This window comes from Pelecanus crispus, chromosome 2 (assembly GCF_030463565.1).
Source record: "Pelecanus crispus isolate bPelCri1 chromosome 2, bPelCri1.pri, whole genome shotgun sequence".
Taxonomy (NCBI): domain Eukaryota; kingdom Metazoa; phylum Chordata; class Aves; order Pelecaniformes; family Pelecanidae; genus Pelecanus; species Pelecanus crispus.
In genome coordinates this window covers 126820263-126845223 of record NC_134644.1, presented here as the reverse complement: position 1 = coordinate 126845223, position 24961 = coordinate 126820263, and the positions used below count along the sequence as shown (strand labels likewise).

The following is a 24961-nucleotide window of genomic DNA, read 5'->3' as shown; positions in this document are numbered from 1 at the left end:
GGGAGGCCAAAAAAATAAATCTCCTCCAGCCCTCGCAAGTTGCGGCCCCTCCGAGCGGGCCCGTCCGTGGCCGGGGCGGGGGGGGCGGCTCGGCGGGCAGAGGGGAGCCCGTCCCCCGGCTGCTCCCCCCGCCACCCGTGCGCACACGGCCGGGGTGCGCCCTCCGGGCCTCTAAAGCTCTGTGTTTATTGTTGTGTCGTCCCGTGTGTCCCCCCCACCCCGCTCTCCTCCCCACCCCTCTGCCCAGGTTGGAGGAGGGTTTAAAAGGCAGGTGTGTCGGCGGCCGCTCGCCATGTCCAGATCCGGGGACAGGACCTCCACCTTCGACCCCAGCCACAGCGACAACCTGCTGCACGGCCTCAACCTGCTGTGGAGGAAGCAGCTCTTCTGCGACGTGACCCTGACGGCCCAGGGCCAGCAGTTCCACTGCCACAAGGCCGTGCTGGCCTCCTGCTCCCAGTACTTCCGATCCCTCTTCTCCAGCGGCGGCGGGAGCGGCGGGCACCCCCACGCCCTGGGGCTGGGGCCCGGCGCCCAGGACGGGCTGGCGGGCCCGCCGAAGGAGCCGCCGCCGTCGCAGCCGCAGGAGGAGCCCGGGACCCCGTCCTCCTCCCCGGAGGACAAGCTGCTGGCCAGCCCGCGGGCCATCAACAACCTGGTGCTGCAGGGCTGCTCGTCCATCGGGCTGCGGCTGGTGCTGGAGTACCTGTACACGGCCAACGTGACCCTCTCGCTGGACACGGTGGAGGAGGTGCTGTCGGTCAGCAAGATCCTGCACATCCCGCAGGTCACCAAGCTGTGCGTGCAGTTCCTCAACGACCAGATCTCGGTGCAGAACTACAAGCAGGTGTGCAAGATCGCCGCCCTGCACGGCCTGGAGGAGACCAAGAAGCTGGCCAACAAGTACCTGGTGGAGGACGTGCTGCTGCTCAACTTCGAGGAGATGCGCGCCCTGCTCGACTCGCTGCCCCCCCCCGTCGAGTCGGAGCTGGCGCTCTTCCAGATGTCCGTGCTCTGGCTGGAGCACGACCGGGAGACCCGCATGCAGTACGCCCCGGACCTGATGAAGCGCCTCCGCTTCGCCCTCATCCCGGCGCCGGAGCTGGTGGAGCGGGTCCAGTCGGTGGATTTCATGCGCACCGACCCCGTCTGCCAGAAGCTGCTGCTGGACGCCATGAACTACCACCTGATGCCCTTCAGGCAGCACTGCCGGCAGAGCCTGGCCAGCAGGTGAGGGGGCGGCGGGGCGGGGGGGGGGCCTTCCCTCACAGACGCCCCCTCGGCGGCTCCTGGCCGCGGCGGGAGGTGGGGGGAGCGGGCAGCCGGTGCGGGGCACCGAGGCGGCGGCGGGCAGGGACCCCGCGGGGGGCCGGGCCGGGCGCCCTGCGGCGGGGCAGGGGGCGGCTGCGGCCCGGCGGCGGCGGAAGGGAAGGGCGGCGGCGGGGCCGAGCTGCCCGCCCCCGGCGCCGCCAAACTTTTCGTCCCCTCCCCTCGGCCCGGCGGGGCGGCTGCGGCCGGGGGTGGCGGCGGTCGGCGGCCCCGCAGCGCCCCGCCGGCGCAGGGCGGGGGGAGGCGGCGGCCCGGGCAGGGGCGCGGAGGCGGGGGGGGGGGGGCCGGGGCCGGGGCGGGGGCGGAGGCCGCGGCCGAGGGCGGGAGGCCTCCTCGGCGGCGGCCGGCGGGGCGAGCGGCCGCGGCTGCCCCCCGCGGCGTGGGTCCCTCGGCTGCCCCCCGGGGAGGCCCTGCCCGCCCCGCTCCCCGGGCCCCCGCAGCGCCCACGGCCGTCGTGGCTGCCCCGTGGGGCTGAGGGGTGAGCGCCAGGCGTCGCCGAGCGCCCGGCACCCCGCGCGTTGGGAACCTGTTGTGATTACGCATCGCAGGCCATATTTACTCATTTATCATTATTTTTTTTTTTCCCCCCCCTCTACAACGTTGCTCCTTCACAAGGAGTTGCACCTTCAGGGCGTTTTAAGCTGTAATAATCCAAGTCCTAGGTCTAATCAATTACTTCCGTAAATAACAGCGTTACCCCGCGCGCACCCTGGTACTGCTGGTGGTCGGGCGATGTCCGTAGTGCGCGTGGAAACTTGTGACTTCATAGTCCTTACATCTATGACATGCCAGTTATTTTCGTTTAATAAGGTAATGAATCATGATGTCAAAGATTGACAATATGAGGTTAGTGTTAGGAACTGAAAGCACAGCATGTAGTTTAATGAGCAGTAAATATACCCGAAATGAAGGGGACATTTATTTTTCTCCTTTTAAAATATGTTTATACTTCATTTCATTCAAAAATGGATAGATAATACCGTCTTCCAAGTACGGTAGCGCAGAAATCAAAACACACTTTGTATTATTCAGCTTTTTAACTAATAGGTGGATATTATTAATGACTTAACAGCAGCAAGACAAACTAGTATGTTATTATATATTTTAGGTAATACGCTCTGTTAGCGTTAATGCAGAGGATTCTTTATATCTTCATGTAATAGGTACCCCGATGATTTAACTTCGAAAATGCTGTGCCTTCTTTTATTATCTCTGGCTAGCTCGCTCTGTTAGTGTTTTGTCGTGCTTATCACCTTGCTGTCTAACCGATTCTCACTCCCAAATCCAACAGTAAAAAACGAATACCAGCGTTTTGCAGTGGAAAGTATTTTTGAGATGCCGCTGTTGTAGCTGGTGCGTACCCTTTGCATTTCAATATTCAAAACTGTTGACTTTCAAAAATGCAAAACCCACCACCTCCTTCTCAGTCGAGATTCTGCACGCCGCCGGGGGCATGCCGGGGCTCGTGTCCTGGTGGATTGCTGAGATACCAGCCGGCTTGGTTCAGTGAAGATACCTTCCAGCTTCACTGGTCCATGTCATTTGAAGGATATGTAGTGGTGTTCTGACCACTGAATGCTTACAAGTGTCATGGATGCTGCAAGAATCTGATACCCCTGGTGCTGGGAGCTGGCTTTCCCTGTAAGCGGGAGCGTACACAAAAGGATTGCACTTTAAGTAGACCTAGATTAGATTCTGAGTTGCGTTTGCCTAATGACTTATGGGGGACTCGAAATACCACAAATACCATGTTTTTTATTTGTAATAGGTCTGCACGTTTGCGCAGACAGTGGTATTTCGGAGACCCTTAACCGTAGTGGGTGAAAACGTACCGTCACCTTCTCTACTTTAACGTGGTGTTTAATGACAGCATCGTAACTAGCTTCTCTTGATTGGGTTCTTTGGTGGCAGTGAAATCAGAGCAAAAACATTTAGATTTCTCTTATTTATAATCAGGGCATTAGAACTTATTCACAATGTTAAAATGTTGGAGATGTTGAAATGCTCTGTGATACAGAATACAATTGGTTATTTTCGTTTTGGGTCTTGGATGATATTCCTGGGAATTCATAAAGGTCACGAAGGCCCATCTTTGAATCTTAATCATTTTAAGATTTCATCAGGCTGCCTAAGTGTACAAATGCCTTCTTAAACATGAACAAAGAAACAAAAGAAACATACCCAAGGCTATAGAGATTTCCAGATTTGTCCTTCCCCGTTACTCAGTTTATCTAAAGTTGCAATGACAGGTTGACATTCATTCAGTCAATGTTATTTTAAGGAAGAAAATCTGCAAAGAGTTTCTTAAGCTACTGATTTGCAGAAGGCAATCTTAAAAGTAACTAACAGTTAAGTACGTGTGCAAATACATAAAAATTATTACATGAGAAGGGACTTTAAAACTTTGATTAACTTTTCTGTGAGCAATGGTGACCTTGGAAATTTGGAATTTCAAGTTTAATGAAAGGTCATTCACAAAAGATTCATATGTCTTTAGAAAAAGAGTAACTGTTCCTCTTGTGCAGTGTAATCTGTACTGCACAGTACAGTATGGGTTGGTGAAAAATACAAACAGCACAGTGCATAGCCACCTGCTTACTGCATATTGAAGAAATTAGGAGAGTCGCACTCAGACCTTGCCAATACTCTTCTGCATTTTTAAAAAGAACATATGTTTTTTGTAACACACCTACTTAAAAACAAAGCATGTACGCATACGTACGTACATATCCATACACACGCTACCATTTTGGAGTACTTTGGAATTTGGGCTACGTATATTTTTGAAACAAAATGAGTGTAATGGGAAGCTTGAAATACGGTGATTCTCTTCTGAAATGTAACTGTAAAAATAGCACTGGTTCTTTGTTTAAGCTTGTTTTTTATGTGGTAAAGCACATGTGCTTGCTTTTCTGACAAACGCAAGTTTTTCCTGTTGTCAGGGCTGGAAGAAAGTGATTTTCGATCATAAGAGCCAGTCTGCGCACTACACAGCAGTTATTTATAAGTTTGTGCTACAAAATGCAGATCCTGCAGCGCAAGTGATGCTGGGGCTAGCAGGGACCCGGGTTGCCTTCTTTGCCACAGTGAAAAACACTCTTTACCTGCAGGGAGAGCAGATTTTTTTTTTTTTTTTTTTTTGTAAAATTTCCTGAGGGAAGGTAACATTTGAACATCCTCATGCATTTTTGTAAAATTATTTTTCAAAGTACAGCAACTAAATGATCATTGTTTAAAAAGTTGAGGAATGACTTGTGAACCTTGCCGTGCACTCTGAGGTTTAGGACTTTACCACGGTGGGTGGGTGTTTTGGCTCTCATCTGGCATTTGATCAGGTGCTCAAGTCTAAGCAAGTTAGTAATTCTGTTGACTTTGATCTCCCTTTTTCAGGTTAATGCTGGAGCTTTCTGGCCTCTGTGATCCTCAGCACACAAGCCACTATTAAAGCCTTTCAAGGCACAGTCAGTTTGGACATCAGTAGGAAAAATCCCAGTTGATTTCAGCATGCAGTGGATTGGGCCCATTATGGTGACCCTGAACATTAGGCTTAAATTATGTTTGTCTGTCCCTGAGAGACAGGGATAACTCTGTGCTGTGTCATGTTTTCTGTTGTTCTGGGAAGAAAATGCATTTAGATGGAGGAATGTTCGTCTTCCAGTTATTTATTTGACTCTTGGGACTTCACTAGAGTATTGAGTTGATTAAAATGTCTCTGTGCTTTATTGTGTAATATAATATATTTTATACAATACACGGTATGTGTTTTCAATTTTTAAAAAGTTCTGGGTTAGAGCACTACTGTGTTGCTGGAAAGAATTTCACTTCTAAAGATGAGTGAGCTAGTGAGAATTATTATTGCTTCCATGTTTACTTGCAACAATGAAAATGGTTAAAAACACATCACCGCTATGAAACGCTTAGCTTTTAACTTTAATTTTGCTTGTGCTAATGCACAGTATAGCTATATACAGAGAATGGAGCACTGTAGAAAAATATTTAAATTATGGGGCTGATTATTAAATGTTTTACCTAAATGTTGTTGCCTTTTCATAGAACATTGCCATTATTTTATGGTTTCGCTCACCTGTAACTATTTACAATGACTTCTGTTCCAGACAGACACGAGAAGATAGGCTGGGTGGGAAGAGGCAGCCTGGGAGTTGTTTGTCGGCTGCAGGACACATGCAGCTCCTCTCAACATCAGTGGTTTGGGCTGGTCAGCTCCTCCCAGGATTTGCAGGCAGAGCAGCAGTTAGATGTCTGTACAGCTGCATCAGGTACCCGAAGGCAGAGGGGAGTGAGGAAAGTAAAGCTGGGAGAGAGGGGAAGATGCGGAAGAAGAAAGGAATTAAGATACTCCAGGGGAGAAACAGGACATAAGTAGCGGAAGCGAGGAAGTACAAATGAGGGAAAAGGGGAGAGAAGAACAGTTTTGAAGGGAGAAAAGTGGAAGAATAGGATACCAGACAGGAAAAAGGACGAAACAAAAAAGACCCTGGCAGATAAAAAGAAGGGAGGGAATGGAACAAAAGGGAAAAAACTAATTCTTGGCAGAAACAGCATCTGTTGTCAGTAACGTCTGAGTATTTCAGTTTCTGGAGAAGATATTTCGGATGTGGGGGAGGAAGAATGGAGGGGGATCAACCAAGTGACCTGAGGTAGGAAAAGTCATAGGCAGGAAATACGGAATTAAAGAGTAGAAGAGAGAGGAGGGAAATAAAAACACAAAGAGATAAGAAGGCTAAGCCTAACCGTGCTGTTTTCTGGGTTCAGCGAAGTTCCAGCATGTACAGACCTGGCTGTCTTTCTGTACTTTTGTTCCCTGGGCTGCTAGACCTTGGGGAGATTAGAAGTGCAGATTCTGGTCCTGCTAAAGCTGATTGTAGAGGTTTTTGTTTTTTCTTTAATTTCAGTGGGGAGAGGGTGTCACCCAGACCGTTTGGTGTTAGGTGATATTAGTGAAAGTGACAGGAAATTAAACAGAGCCAGGTGATGAAGATGATAGGACCAGTTTTCACTCAGTAGGAGGGTGGTAACTGGTGATGAAGAAGGAACATGTAAAGTGATGAACAGCGTGAGATGCTAGCATTTATGTGGAAGAAATATATACCCAGTCTGTTTTACTTTCTGCAGAGCAGATTAAAAATTTGAAGAAACTGGTTATGTCCCGTGGCGACTAAATAATTTCCTTCTTGAATACACTATTTGTCTACAAATCTTACAGGCTGTAGTTCAGTTTGACTTCTTTTTCTGCTAAGATTTTTGTAGGATCTCAGTAGGGCATGCTTGGTGGTTGTAAAAATATTTGCTTGTTTTTTCACTGAAATAAATTGTTGTGTGTTCTAGTAACAGCCACCTGCCTGTCCCTTTGTGATCTGGATTTTTAACTGATACTCGTACTCATGGTTAATTGCAAGTGAGAAATATTTCAGACCCCAAATTAACATCCGGATAAAAAACATACTTTAAATGTATGTGAATTATTAACATTTGCATTACGGTGTGGATGAAGTGAACGTGAAGCTCTGGTTTATTTTAGTAGGCTTTGGATCAGGTCTTATGTGGCTGAATTAATATCAGGAAATTGTGCCTGTGCCAGGACTCTCTCAGCTGAGCTGCAGAAGGGAGACTGACACATTAGACGCTGCGGGGAAGTGAACCACAGACCTGTAGTCAGTTTAATCCTAGTTAGTCTCACCTACTCGCCTTACTTGCCTTATGTGCATTCATTTGCCTTTGGAGACAGGCTAGTGCTGAAGTGTAAGTGGGAGATGTTGAGCATCCAAGAGGGAGGGAGGCCTGGAGCTCAGGTTGCCATCAGAGGCAGCACCGTTGTCCTAAAAGGACTGCTGTGGGTCAGGACAGTCCCTTGGGAGCTGCCTTAAAGACACGTATGTCCTGGCTGGTAAAATCCTTGAGAGCTGTGGCCACATCGGTAATAGCCAGTTTCTTGGCCCAGTTATAGTACTCGTTAGGAGAAACATAATTTATGAAGAACATTTAATGTCCTTTCTTATGGGCAACCATCCTTCCAACAGCTGTACATGAAGAAGGGGTGCCAAGTACCATGTGCAGGTACTCTCCTTGCCCTGCCAGCCAGTGTCCTGGTCAGAGGTACTAGTTGGGATAGTCTCCTTTGTGAACTGCCAGCCCCTCCTGATATATGTCCTTAGGCGACACATAGTCCCAATACCTCCAGCTCCTTCCCCACCTCCTGCCCGCTCTTGCTCCAGAACTTCAGTTTCTGAAACGCCTCTACTTCAAAGCCTTTTGAACATCCAAACTACTCATTTTCCCTTACCAGTCCGCCTCATAGGCTCCTCCTTGCTTCCAGACCACTCTGCCAGATAGGGCTCTTCCCCAGATCCAGCCTACCTGAGCTTCACCTCCGCATGTCCCTTCTCTTGAATCCTCTGCTACCATGGCCCCTGACCCCTCAGTGCCCCTTCCACCAGGCTCCCTACCTCACACACACCACGATGCCGACTGCTCCAGACCTCTCAGCTTGGATCTCCAAAGGCTGCTGCAGCTGGTTGGGCTGGGCTGCTCCTAAGCTTTCCATCACCCTGCCCCTTTTAGCACTTGAAGCAGCTTCGAGTATCTGCATCTGCATCTCCAAACTCTTTTTCCAAGAGGGGAAATCTTTCGCTGGATTTCAAGCCACATTGTTCTAGAGGGAAAATTAAGTTTTAAAAAAAATCTTACTAAGCCACTCAAACTGAGGGCAAAGAGCCTGTGACAATGGAAACTTCCTCCTCAAATGCTGTACTTGAGCAAAAATGCCCCTTTCCAGCACCTGCAACAGTCTGTGCAGCTCATTAACAAATCCTGTGGGTCCCTAAAAGAATGGAGCTGTCTCCCATGAGGTTCTGTGGTGTTCTTGCCAATGCTTTGGCAACGCAATCCAGGACTATCCTGTCAGGGAGAACATAGGTCACAAGTGGCACAGAGCCTCCTAGATAAGAAAGTTCCCTCTCAGACAAAGTATGATTTATACTTAGGGTGTACCTTTTACAAATGGAGTGCTGTAGGATCATGGTGAGCATCATACACACCTGTCTTGGCCACCTGTGTGTCCTGTCTGAGGCTTTTCTATTCACTCTTTGCCTGCATCCCCTTCACATGGAAAGAGGAGATAGAAAGGAGAGGGTCTTTGAAGGCACATTGTGGCTTCCTTAAGTTTTTTCCTTGTAGCAGAAGAATACAAAGGTTCTGAGTCTGTAACTGCTGAGCAGTAAAAATGTAACAGAGCTGCGATGGTGTAATTGTTTGGTTTTGTACTTGAAGAGAAAGTACAGCAAGCCTTGGGGGCAAGGGGAGTGAGGAGAGCAAACGTAGAACACAAAATCAATCATATTTGCTGCGTTCCTGAAATTTGCTTTAAAGACCGTCATGCCTAGCACTTAGTAGTCAACACTTCTTGCTATATTCTTGGAAAGCAGACAATAAACTTTGAGCAAGTATTATCAGCTGCCAAGTTTGATGGAAACAGACAGTTTGCACTGAAGCTGGAAGTAAATAGAAGTTGATGCCACAGTTGGTTCTTCCTATCTTCCCTGACTGCTGCCTCCTTTCAGGAAAAAAAAAGCAGTGGAAAAGGTAACCAGTCATACCTTGTGTGAGACAGCAGCAAGTTGTGTTTCTTCTCCTCAGCTTCCTAAGGAAAAGGAGGCTCAGCTGAGGATAACGCAGCCTCTGATGCAGAGACCTCCTGTCATCAGGGACATCTGATATAGAATCAAACAAAAAAAGGACCTTCTTGACTCTTCACAGTCTGAAAATCAAAAAGAAGAGTTGATTGAAATTTCCTAGGGGAAAAATGCAGATTTGACCACCCTGAACATTTCAATTTTACCACCTCTGTCTAAAATAAACAAACAAAAAAAAAAAAAAAAAGAGGGAAAGCAAATTGCAAAAGCATCTAGCTTTGGCATTTTCTTTAGTTTCATTTTTAAAAGTATTCAGCATCAAGGGAATTTCTTTAAGGCTTTTCAGAACTTCTAACAATATGGAAAATCAGTTGTTTGCATAGTTTTGCCAGTAAGATTCATGACACGGGAGGTTTTGTGACTCATTTACCAATATAAGCTTTGCTAGTAAAATTCCCTTGATTCAGATCCCTTACAATGCTTCAGATACTCATTGTGTGGCTAGTAAGGATATCTTTAGCATTCAGATCTCAGTGAATTTAAAGACTTGTGTTCAAATGATCTGTTTGTGTAGATATTGTCACTATAAAAATACTACTGATGATCTCACATAGGCAACATATCTATTAAAGCCTGTCTCAAGCTATAAGGAACAGCAGTGTTGTCTATGAATACAGCAACCTTGGCAGGACTCCGTATGGGAAAGCTACTGAGCATCTTTCTGGGGAACTGTTCCAGTCTCCTGTCAACATGAAGAATAAGCTGGTAGTACAGGGAGGCAAAGATAAGAAGGACATTCCTGTGTGTTCCTCCCAAAGGAATGCTGATGGTAAATGCTATTCTTCCAGGATAGTTGCCCACCTCTAAGCTACCTATTAGTTCAGAAGCTCTTATCCCAAAAGGAAGGGACATTCACTTTAAAAATCTTCCAGCTAAAAAAATACCCTAACTCTTCAAGATTTACTTAGACACCATCCTAAACTAGTAATGGCAGTGTGAGTGGATTCATAAAGAAAAATCAGGTATTCAGAGCTCCAAAAAGATTCTAAGTTAATTTAATATAGGGGATGGAAAATTGTCTGGCAACTGTAGAAATAAAGGAAACTTTAACTTGTAAGGTAACTTTGCAAGAGTTAAGCATGCCCTGTCAGACAAAAGATTCACTTACTCTTAGACTTCTGCTTTTTAGATAGAGACAAAAAGGAAAGATTGTCTTTGGAGCAAACAGTGGCTCTCCTTTATGCATTTATTTTAAAAAAACACATTGGACAAAAATAAAAAAAATCTAGTAGATTCAGAGGACAAAACCAACAATAAATGTCTGCAGCATATCATTCCCAACTTAGTATTTACGTTCCTAAACTTCAGTCTGTCAGTGGTCAGCAGCATGTATTAAATGAGCAGGAGAGCGGGTGTCTCTTGGGCATCAACGAACCTCTTCAGTGAACATTACGGTGAGCTCTGCTGCAATGAAAACTTGTACTTGGGGCCTTCTGCTAAGCATGCCCACATCAAGAGTGAAAGGATGAAAACCAAAATCTTCATGGCACTAAAGTGAATGTTAAGACTGGTTTTCAGGTAGAGTACTAATAGAAAGTTTTTTCACATTCTTTCAAGTGTGCCTTGGGCAATAGGTGTGCCTTAGAAGAGTCAGAAAAATCCATTCATAAAGCAACATTCATACATTCAGCATATTTTTGAGCATATTTTGAACCTAAGAACTAAAGAATTTCTTGGTCATAATTTGCAAGGGACCTCAGCATGCTTTTGGTTTTGACAGAATCGAGGTATTCTTTTAGGTCTGTACTTTGCTCATAAGGAGAAGGATATTCCTAGTGGGTCAGAGTTCCAGCAGAAGTCTGATCTGCAGGACTTGGTTTGGTGGCTGTGAGACCTCAGGTCCTTCCCCTGGCAGTGCGAGAGGGTTAGGAAGAGATTCTGGATGCCTGTTCACCTGCAGGTTGTGATGTTCATTAATTCATTTTATGGGATAACAAAACCTCACAAAATTTCTCCATCCAAAATAAATTTTACATTGTATCTTACGGCTTTCATCAAGTTCATAGTTAAAGTCCTGGATAATGATATTTTGTCTCTATTAAACATGTGTTGCTAATCATGACTATCTTTGCAGTCAACTGTGGAAGCCAAAATCCATTGAAATAAGCAGTTTCATATGACACATTTGTTGCACTGAAATGCCTGTCCAGGAGCGGGGAATGTAATTGTCAAAGATCTCATCACATGTTCTGTGATGGCAAAATAGTTTCTTCAGTCACGGGCAAATGGATGCCTGCAGCATCAGTTTAGATTTGCAGACCGCAACTAGATTCTCCATTACATTCTGTTGGACACAACACTCTTTCAGGTGCCTTTTTAGAAGAAAAAGGTTACTAAGTTTCTGGTTTCTGAAGATTAAATTAAGTCTTTAGTGTTAACGAACAAAAGGTCTGCAACTGAAATGCTGATTGGGACAGTGTATTTATCTCTGTGTCTATTACCTTGAGGTTGGTGTCTAAACCTCACTGCAACAATTTGTTTCTGCTGCAGGTTAGTACAGTCACTTTTTCTGAGATTCTTGCTACTTCTTGTTTTGACAGTATCACTATGTGTCGGCCTCCAGTTTCTCAAATCCTTTGATGTAATGAGATTTGTGGATGTAAGTAAAATTCACCACCCATTCACCTGCTCTTGCTGGATCTGGGGCTGGTCTTCTGGCTGTTTTTGTTTGCACCTAAGTTCAGTGAGCAAACACCTGAAGTTCGATTTGGCTCTGCTGCATTGAAGGTCAGCACTCAAGCAGGGGTGAGGCATCCCATGTGTGTGAGGTCCCTGGTCTGAAGAGCCACCTGGCTCACTCCATACTCAAAGCCATGGTGATAGCCTATATTAAAAGAGAATTAATGATCCAGGTTTTTGGTTTTATTATAGCCCTGAGTTAAGAGGAAAGTATAGTTGGATAGGCTTTTTTTTTTTTTCCATTGATTACCGTGATCACCTATATGTCTAAGATGCAGTTTTCTTTCTGTAACACTGCACCAAATGCATTAAGAACCACAGGATTGCCACTTCATTGTTGTAGTCTTCCATTTCTTTGCATTCTCTAATGCAGAGAGGGGAGCCTTACTGCATTGTTTAAAAACTGGAAGAGTCTGGAGCAAACCTGTTGTTGTTGGGGCTTGTTTTCTTGCCAGCCTTGGTGGAATTAACTTTTGCTAACTGCCCAGATAAGGAAAACCCATCAGTTCAAGGTTGATGGGTATGCTAGTAAAGAAAAACAATGTGCGAGAAGAGTATTTCCCATTCATGCGTTTGCCATTAACATGAGGCTGGTCAAGGTTGCAAAAGAACTTTGGGTGTGAGTGGTTGTCAAGAGTATTGAGGCCTATTGCTGTCTTTTCTACTGATTCCTTGTGAGTTGATAAACTCTCTTGGGTTCAGCACTTTGCCCTGTGTATTCACGGTTAGTTTAGACTATGGACTAGTGACCTGAATTTTAGAGCTGATGCACATCTGCTGCTACCTTTGAAGTGAGTAGGATTTAGGTATGTTGATGGGTATTCAACATCTCTGAAAACAAAGCCACTTATATAAGTTCTCAAATTCCTAGGTTGATGTGCCTGAAGGAAATGATACAGGTTTGAAAATGTTGACTTTAAAATACACTTTGGTTTCCAGTCCTGTAAGTAGACAAAATAAACTTCACACCACAGGGGGTACTCAGGAACTTAATTAAAGGTGAATTAAGTGTTTTAAAATCTTTGCAGAACAGAAACTTCAAAGTGTGTGCGGAGTAGTAACAACATGTGTAGTTCATCAATCAGAATTAGAGTTTTGAATTCTAGGTATAAGAAATGCTTTCAGGATAAGACATGGATAAGTTTATCTCAGCTTTTTGCCATGACATCAGCCTGCCTGGTCACAGTTAGCATTATTTTAGCCTTCCCTGACCAGGACCCACTACTGCTAATTGAGCACAAGATGATCATAACAACCTTGCTAGGGACACTGTGAACCCCAGTATGTAACTGAATAGTATATTACACTGTGAAATAAGGACTATGAACAGAGAGTGTTTCCGATATAATGCAGAGTGTTTCACATGGTAATCTTCAGTTATCCAAATAGTAAACATGTAATAATGCAAGAAAGGGAGAAACTTTATCTTGCTAAGGTATTACACATATTTTTAAATCCTGCCTTCATTGTAGTGTTTCACTGAATTACATTTTTATTAATATTTAGAAAAGTTTTCTACATATAAGCAGTGATCATTTCCATGTCTTTCATATTTTAGAATGTATTTTAAGATTTTAACGGTACTGCTCAGTGCAATATGAAACACAAATACAATGTAATAAAGAATTTTTTTTTCAAAACCTAAAATGTAGTGATTCACACCAAAACTTAAAAAGCAGAATTGGCTCCAAGAGAACACATCCGTTTAAAACATGTATATCTTTAGCCACTGTATTATCTTTACTTGGTTCACTGGAAGAGTTCTCAATATAGATGAATTAGATACTTGAGTAAAAGAACCCATCTCTTCTTTTCCACGTGAGAGTTCCCTTTGCTTTTGGTAGAGACTGTGCTGGCTATTAAGTTCTTATTAAACCTTTATTAAGGGTTTCTGTTCATGCTAATTCCCATTTTAAACATGTGAAAATACTAAATATTTTTTAAACATTCCCATATAGCAGTGCTGTTCCTTCTCAAGAAACAGTAGCTTCTCAGATTGCTTAGCTGAAAAAGTAATGTTAAGGATAGTTGCAGCTGCCAAAGTCTGGAAACTCAGAGTTACATCTGACATTTCATTCTTCACCTTAACTATTGAGCCTTGGCCATTCATTGGTTTTTCACAGTGCTTTGGAGTTGGAAGGGAGTTTTACAGATGAAAGATGAAAATCAAAATAAACTCTTTTATCAAGTAAACCTTGCAAGGGCATTCTGAATTTTACAATACACGGGGAGTTGATTGTGATATAACATACAACACAAGAGGGTTGGAATAAACAATTTATTCTCTATCGTTAGGGATGGCCATGCATAACTGACTTATGGCTCTGGTTTGCTCTGCCACTTGTTACGTGTGCAGTCATCCCTAACTCATACCAAAAATAGTTTATCATACTCCTGTGTTGCATCGTTTTTATCAAATGTTCTCTCATTAAAAACTTTATCGGGGACATTGAACATTTCAAGACACTGGCAATGCTTATGAAAGCTTTCCCGAGAGCTTGGTTTCACTGAGTGGAGTCGGTGCCGACAGTGATCATGAGATGGTTCCTGATATCCTACGTAGATACAGTCTGGTGGGCAGGTAACAGTCATCATTTGACAGTACGTAGCAGGTTCAGTGCAGAGGTCAAAAGCTGGCTTGTCAGAAAGACTGAAGGACCGCAGGGGCTCCCCCCAAGTTGGGAGCGAAGCAGGGGGGTAGGACAGCAAGGGAGAATATTGCAGTGTCACTGCCCCCGCGGTGTAACTCCGGCCCCTGCAGTGAGGGTTTCATTTCCTCTGCTGTCAATTCAGGACCTTCCCTGAGCCCTAAATCCATTTAAAAACAAACAAGGCCATCTGCCAGATAATTCCCTGGCCATCCTTGTGATAGATGCATCTGCAGTCTGTAGCTGTTTTTTGGTTAGCCATTTGAAAGGTTTTGTTCCTAAGCATCGTGTGAAGCGAGCCTTCAGCAGCTTGCTCCCTTCCTCAAGGAGGTTCCTTGTGGGTAGTGCGTGTCTACAGCACAACCTAGTCCATTTTGCCCAGTCTTCTGAAGAGAGGATGCAATCCTGGTACAAATGTAAATTGCTGGGTCCCCAACACTCTCTAGGTAGTAGTCGGAGCTAAGCCACTGGTGTGTCTCGGTGACAAAGCACCCACTACCGGTGGTTTTACCCCGCGGCGTGCAGTTGTGGTGGTGGGCTTTGGTTCGCGGCATTCTGTACCTTTCTTGGCCAGGAGCGTTTGCTGCAGACTGACACACACATTGCTACAGTGATGTTGTCATGCTTGGAAAAATGTTGGTGTTGGGCAAGGGTGCTTTCCATCAAATGCATGGTCCCCCTGCGCATTCGTTCGTCTCAATGCATTTTTTCCAGGCTACGTCACCTTCCTACTTCACGGGAACATTTTGAGCGTAGACCTTTCTTTCAGCGTTATCACACCCAAGCTTCGTGTAACTGATGAAAGTTCAATTATATGCGAAGTGACTATTAAAGCATCAGGGCTCATCTGGGGGTCTGGGCCTCCCCTCCCCTTTTCACTTACAATTGTGCTAAATCCCTTAATGTTGCAAAGAAATCGTGCATTCATCAGGTGGAGCGTTGGAGGCCAGGGTGCAGATAACCGCTTTTACTGCATATGAGACATTGCAGTCCTGTTCTTAAGAACTGCCAGGCAGATTGGGAATCACGGTCACGGTTAATAGCAGCGAATTGCCAGCTCTTGATGGGTGGGTAGTCACTCCTTTCAGTGGTTGCCCCCTGGGGGAGAAGGTAGAAAAACAGAGGGAGGGAATTAGAGTGACTTTGCACAGTTGAGCAGGTTCATGCCGCTGGATCAGTGGCAAGCACTGGCAGGGCTCCACTCTGGGGAGGCTCACAACAACATCACAGTCTCATTTTTACCAATTGGTGTTGCTATAGCCAGTGGTGCACAGGGGGAGAGCAAAGAGAAGGGGGGGAGCTGGCGGGGAGAGTGAAAGCAAGAGTCTGGATTAAACAAACAAAAGTGCTTGTAAGTAGCATTTAACCCATAACCATTAGCCCAGTGCTGCTAATTGTACTAAACTATATATCTGAAGTTCAGTGTGTGATTAAAGAGTTGGCTCACAAACTCTCTGCATAACCTTAATTTTTTCAAGGTTCTTTGAGTGTAGAATGGCTTATAATAATGATTTTGACTAATACGATTTTTGACATGCAACTTTAATGCTTAACCTTAGTACAACTCCAGAGCATTTCATGTGTATTCAGCTGTAAAGAGTGATGATTTAAAGGGATAATATAAGAAAAAGGTCGTTCTAGAATGAACCTCTAACAAATTGCATAAAGGAAGCTTATTATTCCATGAGTAGAGCGATATGCAGCTTTTCTGATCATTTTTCTGCTTGGTTCAAAAAATTGTTGAGACATGATTGGGGAAAGAAACACAAAAAATGAAATGGAAAACTGCAAGCAGTGAACATTCTTTTGATGGTTATGATTTTGTTGCCACTAAGAATACTCCTCAGTAATGTGGTTGTTCATCTTTCCTCTTGTTTTGGGTGAAGAATTCGTTCCAATAAGAAAATGCTGTTATTGGTTGGAGGATTGCCTCCCGGACCTGACCGGCTACCCAGCAATTTGGTTCAGTATTATGATGATGAAAAGAAGACGTGGAAAATACTGACAAGTAAGTGGTTTATTTTTGTACAGTTGTCTTGATGAATTTAAAAACATGGTTAATCAAATTAGACACTTTATTGATTTGTTTCTCTTCAGAGGTTTGTTTATGTATCACAGGGGGCTTCACAATGGAGCAATAAATTGAGATTGCAGAAGATGCTAATTTTATAATAGGATAGGCCTAAATTAACATTGGCTTAAAATCATTCCAGTAAGTTTTTTAAGTAAACTTATAAGTCTTTCATACTGCAACATGTAATACTTGCATATTTATGTACATATGAATAAAATGTGGTTTAGGGGAAAAAAAAAAAGGCAATGTTCAAGACAGTTTTCTCAGAGTCAGATCCCTGGTAAGCCATAGTACTAAAGTACACCTTTGATTCTCTTTTGCATTTTCATTTCCTTCTTCCAGCTTTATCTGTTGTCCACAATCATTAAATGCTGACAGAAGCATTGGTGGAATATATCAGCTACAATAAACAGTGCACAGAGGCTCGTATCACAAAATTCTTTCCCACCTTCTTTTAAAGGTTGATTGTGTTTTAGAGTAAGTATTTTGCCTCGAGCATCGAGATTTGGAACTTATTGTTATGTTGGTTGCGATTCCCAGTCTGACTTGGTCATGGAATCAAATCATAGCTTCTTGAGTGCAGCAGGCTGTGTGTGCATTAGTCCCCTTGTGGCTAAACTGGCTGCATTGGTCAATAAAACTAAATTTTAACTGTCAAAATTGCCCAAAGCAGTATAGATAAAATAATAAATGAGCAATTTTGATCCATAAATCAAAGCCATACTTCTAAAACTGGACAACTGGTAAAACCTGGATTTCCTAATAGACCTGCTTTTTTCCCCAGTAAAATACATTTTACAGAATTCTCTTCTTCATCCAAAAGCCCTTTAATGGGATACGTCCACATTAATATTATATGCACAGGTTAGGATGAAAAATAATTAAAAAGACTGCTATGATGCACGATTTGAAATGATGCCTTTGCAAATTGCTTTCTCCCATGGAAAATTTAGGAGCCTTTCTCAAAGTGCTGCAGCATAAGGACTGCTTAGGTATAGATGCCCTGGACTAAAAGTTGAGGGTGCTGTGTAAGAATGGCAATTACAAAAGGTTGTATGAATGTACATTAGAAAAGTCTACAGCATCTGTACTAGGGAACATCCTATGCTTCACATGTTTCAGAATAATGAGATACGATACTTCTGTATGCTACTTCTGAGAAAATTCTGAAGACGGTAAGTCAGTGAAAAATCAATGATATTACGTAAGACACAAGTGTTCAGCTGTTTTGAATTTGGTGTGTCTAATCCAGTGGCTTACCAGGATAGGCAGGAGAAATGGATCTCTTCCTTCAAGATCTGAACTGAATTAAAGGAAAAAAAATTATTCTGAATCTTACCTATCTGTAGATGTGTCAGATTTTGTAAGAATGAAATTTATTCAGTTCTTGGTTACTTACATTGTGATGCTGTCTCCAAGACTATGGGAAACTGCACCCAGAGGCACAATACCTAAATGCTCTGGTTAAAAATCCATCACTGGTATTTGAATAACACCACCATCTATGGTGGTGTTGAGAGGTGTTTCTGAATAATTTTGTGTAATTTTATCAAAAGAATGTAGTCTTTTCTGTGTTATCTCTAACAAGTAGTAAACAAAAATTCTCTTTTCATTCTGGTTAATGCATGTAACCTTCTGTGCATCTGTTAGTCCTAGCTAGCTCATGTTCAAGCACTTGGTGCTCAGCACTGGAAGACTTGAAGGTCCCCAGATCTGTTTCTGTGTCGGCTGTCAAATACACAGCCCTCTACTGACCTGAGTAATCCTGTTCTTACAAAAACTGCTAGAAAAAGATGCCTTCTTGGCTTGGACTACTGTTCAAGGATGTCTTTTTGCACTGAAAAAAACTAAAGTTAATGAGCATGATTTCTTAGAAAATATTATTACTACTCACCAAATGATAGCAATAACTATTTTAAAAAAAAAACAGACTTGAAAAAAGAGTTTCAGGTATCTCCTGCTTTACTTTTTAACTTAATGTAAGAGAGGATGGGAAGTGGAGGCAAGTTGGAGTAGAACTTTTGTCCTGTCCTTTCCATAAAACATTGAAGGACTATACAGCATAGGAGCACAGGGCTTGAAGAACTGTGACTGAGCAGTTTTAGGGAAGATTACAAACAAATCACATTATAACATGGTGGTAGTTCAGTGCAGTCATGGTGTTGTATCAACATACTATGATATTTATGGTGTGTGGGAATTTAAGGACATTGTTCTATCTTTATTTTTCATGTACTTTTTGCAATTTCGGAAGAAGTACATTCATTTCGTTCCTTTACCCTATTACCTCTCTCCCAGTCCACAGTTTTGGAAAATAATTGTTAGGTTTATTCTTATCAGAGATGTACAATCAGCAGTGAAGGAGGAAGATTTTTTTTTCTTTTTCACTTGTTTAGACAGTATTGTCAGTCCTGAGGTTGCAGTTCACCCCCAACTCATCGGTGCAAACGAGGAGTTTGCTCCCTAGTGAACAGAGCAAAAGCCATGTCCTGCTCATAAGGTTCTGTGATGGGCAGAATCTTAGTCCTTGTAGCCTGGTATTTTAGGGTGTTCTATCTTACTATCGCCTTAGGTATAATTGATTTCTTCCTGTACTAGCAACCATTTACAAAGTCTTTTCTTTAACCTTCTGCCCTCCAGTAGACTTCCCCACGCACCAACAAAAAGCCAGGCTTTGCACTTAGAGGCTTACTGTTCCAATGTAAATGTGCAGAGAAATTCCCCTTTCCCTCCTCCAAACCCATCTACATTACTCATTTTCTGCTTGCTGTGCCAGTGGCCTTTGGGGGTGGGGAAGGTGGGAAAGAAGCTTGCAAACACTTAGTCCTGGCTGCAGTGGCAGGGATGTTGAGGAGGAGATGGATGAGAGGAGACTGAACCTCCTCTTGTCACCCTGCACTGAGAGGAGCCCCAAGAGTTACTCAGCAGGGCCTGCAAACCCGTTTGAGAGGGAGCTGTTTGCCTGTTGCCTTTTTCTGTCTCAGCGTGGGGAGTGGCTGTTGCAACCACTCAGTTGCCTAGAGCTCTGTGTCCTGCCTTGTGTGATGCATAAGGAACAAGAGAAGATCAACCATCAGAAACTACTGACTCCATGTAAGCCGTGGCGCTGCAGTTGGAGCTATGAAGACAGTTGCAGGTGGAACAGCACAAGCTATCGAGTATGACAGCTCAGCAGAGTAGCAATCTCATTTTGTTCCCGCGACAAGACTAGATCTATTGGCAGGGGATACTGCCCACCTCTCTCTGCCTGGCTAGCCAAAGCACCAAATGCATCAGTACTAATGGGAGTAATTCTAAAGGTATCAGGAAAACAACTTGCCTTGTTCATAGATCCAGAAGAGGAGGGGAAGCATGCACCCATTTCCAATTTTTTAATGTCATCATCTATAGGCAAGAATGCTATGGCTCAAGGGATCGGTAGATTTTTCACAGTCTAGTATTACTGTGTATTTTTCCTGTCTCATATTTCTGAGAGAGTTATTTTTTCTATGTTGGCAACAAAGAATAGAGACAGAATAAAGAGGAAAAAAAGGGGGAAATTAAGCGGCATTTTACAAACATTTTCTGCCACCTAATTTTACTTGATGTGCACACAACCTTAATCTGAGATTCATAATGTGCACGTTGCTGTTTAATTTGAAACACTACTTATTGCACAGTTGTGCCTGAGCAAAGTTGAGGCTTTTATAGACTGTATGGCAAAGCACAGTGAACAGATCTTCACTGCGTGGTTTCTTTTCAGGCTTGCCTACGTGTGCACGAACACCAGTTCGTTTTTTAACTGGGTGCTACCTATGTCACGTGGCAGCAACAGGCTGCCACTGCCAGTGACACAAATTAAACGGCTGATGGGTGTTTGACAGTCCTTAGTAACAGCAAAAGTTCTGCTCTGTTAATGGGGTTCAATTGTGCCATGATATTTCACAGTCCTCATAACTACTTGCTGGATGTGGGGCAGCGGGGGGGATCTCTGTGTCACCACCTCATGCCTCACTGCTCAGAACCAGCCACTGCTGCTTCGGTTTTAATTACCAGCTATGGTCTTGCCAGGAGTCCTTGTTTAATCCTAGAACTTCTTTGGTTGTTTGTTTTAACTGCAATGTTTAAGATTAATTAAACTTTAAGGAAGTGAAACAATGTTTTGTTTGTTAGAATTATTCTGCAATAATTGCAAGTTTCAAAATCCAGAGCCTACAAAGATTTTTTGTGTTCAGAATTGCATAGCTCTCCCAAAAACCCTACTGCTAAGGCAATGATGTATTACTTTCACTTTCATTATATGTTTTTAATCAGAGCGTGACTTCACACTAGACAAAGCGATGCTTTATGCATGGTCTCCCTTGTTTTTTGCTAAAATCTTTTGACATGATTAATTTTACTTTAATGCTTTTGTCTTCTTGTAATGGTAAGGATGATGGGTATAAACCAGGGCAAAAAATACATGCTTTTCTGTCACAATGCCTCTAAGCATTTAAAAAATATATTAAATGAAAGAAAAAAATATCACAAGAGACTGATCCAACTGGAATTAAATTTCTTGCTACGTGAACAGAGAATGCAAGAAATAAATAAAAATGATGCAGTCATTGTTTTAGTTTTTTTTTTATTTATTTTTTCCATAGCAATGTATCCATCTGTCTGGTTAGAAGTGATGAGCAGGGGAGAAATTGTGTCTTACAGATTTCTAGGTATACAGTGAATCCTCCTTTCAATGCAAAATTCCTTTTTCTCTGAAGCACAAAAGGGTAAAATATTGGAAATGTTACTGAACTCTTACATGGCACGTTCCATCCATGTGAAGCTGCAGCTGCAGCAGATCTTTCTTTCATATCGGTACTTTGTTTTTCAGTAAGATGCTAATTGTAACATTCCTTAACCTCCCTAGCTAACCATACCATCTGCGTAAACCACAGAGAGGATTCAATGAGCATCAAAATAGTGGGAAATAAATGTATGGGCAATAATGCATTTATGCTTAGGTATTGCACTAGGTTTGGATTTCAATTCCATGTGAAAGCCAATCTCATTGTCCAATGAAAAATATAATACAGATGATATATTTGGATAAGAAAGGCAGGGAAATGTCCAGAAGGTCACCAGACTGGAGAGTTTAGTCAGGATGACCAGTGCCCCATTTCTGGTTACTTCTTTTCCTAGTTATCCCTTTATCCCTTAGTCTTATTTTAGTTAATCTTGACCTTCCTGCCCTTTGCTAGGTATATTTACATCTGCTGTGTTTGGTCCATGTGTAAGGACAAACAACCAATCAAGCACTTCAGTTTCCTTCTCCGTCTCTCTCCTTCATGCCAGCAGCAATCACACAATATCAAGGAGTTGTCATTTATTTGTCTTCCTCTGACTTGCTGATCATACCAAGCAGCCGGTAACCTTTTCATCCTCGATGCTCTGATAAAGGCAGTCCGCCTTCTCCTTCCTTCCCCAGGTTGGCTGTGCTTTCATTTTCACATGAGGCAGTCTCCACTGCAGGTAGTCTGGTCTGAATACAATCTCTTTTCATTTCTGTCACTTTGACTTTTTTAAATTTCCCTTGAATATGTTCTGTGACAGTACGGCCTCCTGTACAGCAGTCTTCCATCTTCAGTAACAACACAAAATTTTGAGTGTCAGCCAGCTCTTAGGCATACTGGTGGTTCTAGAAACCCTTTCAGCATCATTATTTATGCATTTTACTCACAGGGGAGTCAAGTAAAAGGAAGGTAGAATGGTTTGCTTCATATTATAGTCAGCATCAGAGAACCTGGGTCACTCCACTCCCCAGCCTACATCGTTTCTGCTGCAATAGGTTGCATTTCTTTCTCTTCTGTTTTCTTTGGTAATGCTGTGACGCTCAGTTGTGTCAGCCTTTCCTATACAGATGATACTTTGTCCTTCCTGGGCAAATTAATAACAAAAGTCCTGTTCCTCTGTTTTTCTGAAATGGCTTTGGAGTCACTAAGAGTTTCTCGGTCCTTCATGTGTTGGAGTTTTCTCTTTTCCAAGTTGGTTACTTACAAGACAGACAGTATGATTTATGTGCTCACATCAGAGGTTCTTGGGAGAAATTTTCAAAGGCATGAATGTCAGTTTAAGTACCATTAGATGCCTAGCACATATTGTTCCTTTGGAAATGTTATGTCTTTTAAGTAAGTAAATTCATCCACTGTAGAGTTTTACTTTTTAGAAGAATGATAGTGCGTTTGAAGCAAAAGTTTCCTCCTTCAATTTACCCCCAATCAGTTGGTAACTGAATAAAAGACGTGGTGTTTGCAAAAAGCGAGTTGAGTCAGATGGACAGGTTAAATCTCTTGACATATGCCAATTATAATTTCTTCCCCATTTTTTTGTCACTTGTGAGAATAGTGCACATTACGTTAATCAAAAATATGTCTTGATGAACACTTCTTGGCAGCCCTGATAGATTTCATCTCTCTTACTCCATTTATCCAGCAGTCAGGGATGGTGCAGCTACTGCTTCAGTGCTGTGTCGAGGATGGTTTCAGCACTGCATTGAAAAGCTTGAACAAGCATTAGCATATTGCTAAGGCAGAAGTCTCAATATTATCCACTAGACAGATCTAATAAATGTGGTAGATGTATGTAGAAGTTGTACAAGTACATGTATACATATGCAAATGCTCATACATATCCTTCTTAAATAAACACACTGATTGCTTGAAAAGCTAATTTTAAACATGAATTCCATCTGTATTTTCCATTCATGTATTTAGTCCCTTTTAAAAGGTTCAAAACCAGGAAAATACAGTCACAAAAGAAGAGAGATTCATACACAGAAATGTTGACTGATCAGTATGACTATCCAACTTTAAGCCTGGATTTAGGAGATTTATTCAATGTGGTCAGACACATTGCCAATAAACTACATGCTTTACTCATGCAGGGAAGTGAGAATATAGAAGTGAGAAGCAAAAATATAGTGAAGAGTATTTTTTTATATGTGACATACTAGAGGTTAGCCACAACTCCCATTCTGAGGATGATGCATGGGAATTCAACCATGCAAGTGCCATTAATGGTGCACGCCTGTGTATCTAAGAGCAAGACAGAGCTCTAAGAATGAGTGAAAATGTAGCATGTTCTCACAACGAATGCTGTATTTGTGCCTTAAATATTGTTTTCTTCTGCACTGCCATTTGAGATAACTTTCAAGAAATGTCAGCTCTCTTTCTGTGCATTTTTCTTTTTGATTACAATGTTGTTAGCTTCTGCTTTTACACAGGTGTTACTTGACTGTGTAACTTTTGTGATAACCTCTGTACTCTGTTCCTGGCTTGACCAAGCAACCTGTTCACTTCACCTCAGAGAATGAAGGGCTAGTGTAAGTAAACTATTCACTTTTTTTTTTTTTAATCATTTCAGTTGAGACTTTCTGCTTATCTGCATATTCCCCTTTTATTTGTAAGTGTGATGTATTGTAGATTCTGAGTAGCTTTCTCTTCCTGTATTCCCAGTCCCTTTATATCTTGCTATGCTGTGTCTTTCAAATGGCCAGTCTTAATCACTGCATTCAGTCTGTTTGTGCTAAAGCCCTCAATAGTCTTTCAGCTTCTCTTGGCTACTTTCTGCCCTTTGTTATGGACTTGTGAACACCCACCTCTCTGGAAACCAAGCTGTTAATTTTCTTCCACATATACAAAGATGCCTGAATCTACTCACCTTCATCCTCAGAAACTGCCGGCAAACAGTCACTTTCAGGTAGAGTCCAGAAGCATTACCCAAACGTTCTGTTCCCTGCCTCTGCTCAGCCAGGACTGTTTGTGGTTGAAAACCTGAGTGGGACAAGAGAACAAGGCACAGCCCAGTTCCAAGACACCCTTAGGCAGGGGACCGAGACAGTGCAGAGCTGAGCCGTAGGTGGCCCCAAGTAAGAAGGCAGCAGGTGTAAGACCGGTGAGTTGTCAGATGATCTGTGCTGTTTCCACAGCAGATGCTGATGTCAGGCTTCTGTGGAGACGTCTTACAAAGAAAGCTGCTGGTTCCTGGAGATGCCGTTCACTGCCATATCCTTACAAGTACATCAAAACCTTTGACTCAAAGCCTTCCTCCTGGATCACAGAACTTACCTTTTTCTACCTCATCTTTCAACTTGAGTTACACATCTTTACAGATGGCTTGAGGATGACTGTTCCATTTTGCAGCAACTTCTACAGCTTTGTTCCAAGGTGAAATGAAAACCAATAGCTTCCAATGTTTTTTTCAAAACCAGTCTTATATCAGAACATCCCTTCTCATCTCAACAGCTCTTGTGGGGTGGGGAAGAGGCAGACAGCTGAGGTTTGAGTCCCTGCTTTGCTCAAGCCAGAGAACAGTTTTTTAACTTATGAATCCCTCATGTACATCCCAATGGGTATTTAACATCCCCACCAAAGAAAGTTTTGTCCAGCTTTGCAAAGCTAACTACAAACCAGAAATTGCGTATATACAAATAAAAAGTTGTTATGACTTCACCAGTAAACCCAGGTGAGCAACAGAGCAGAGGATTTGCAACATTCTGAACCATCTCA

At 43.0% G+C, this 24961-nt stretch overlaps 1 protein-coding gene across 1 annotated transcript in view; it reads left to right on the top strand.

Annotated features, from left to right (window-relative positions):
• The first annotated feature begins 292 nt into the window (after positions 1-292).
• KLHL14 (kelch like family member 14) overlaps positions 293-24961 on the top strand; it is a 69397-nt gene continuing 44728 nt past the window's right edge. Inside the window, exons 1-2 of the mRNA XM_075706190.1 lie at positions 293-1230; positions 16252-16373. Of these exons, the coding sequence (XP_075562305.1) occupies positions 293-1230; positions 16252-16373 (1060 nt within the window). The remainder of the gene's footprint in view (positions 1231-16251; positions 16374-24961) is intronic.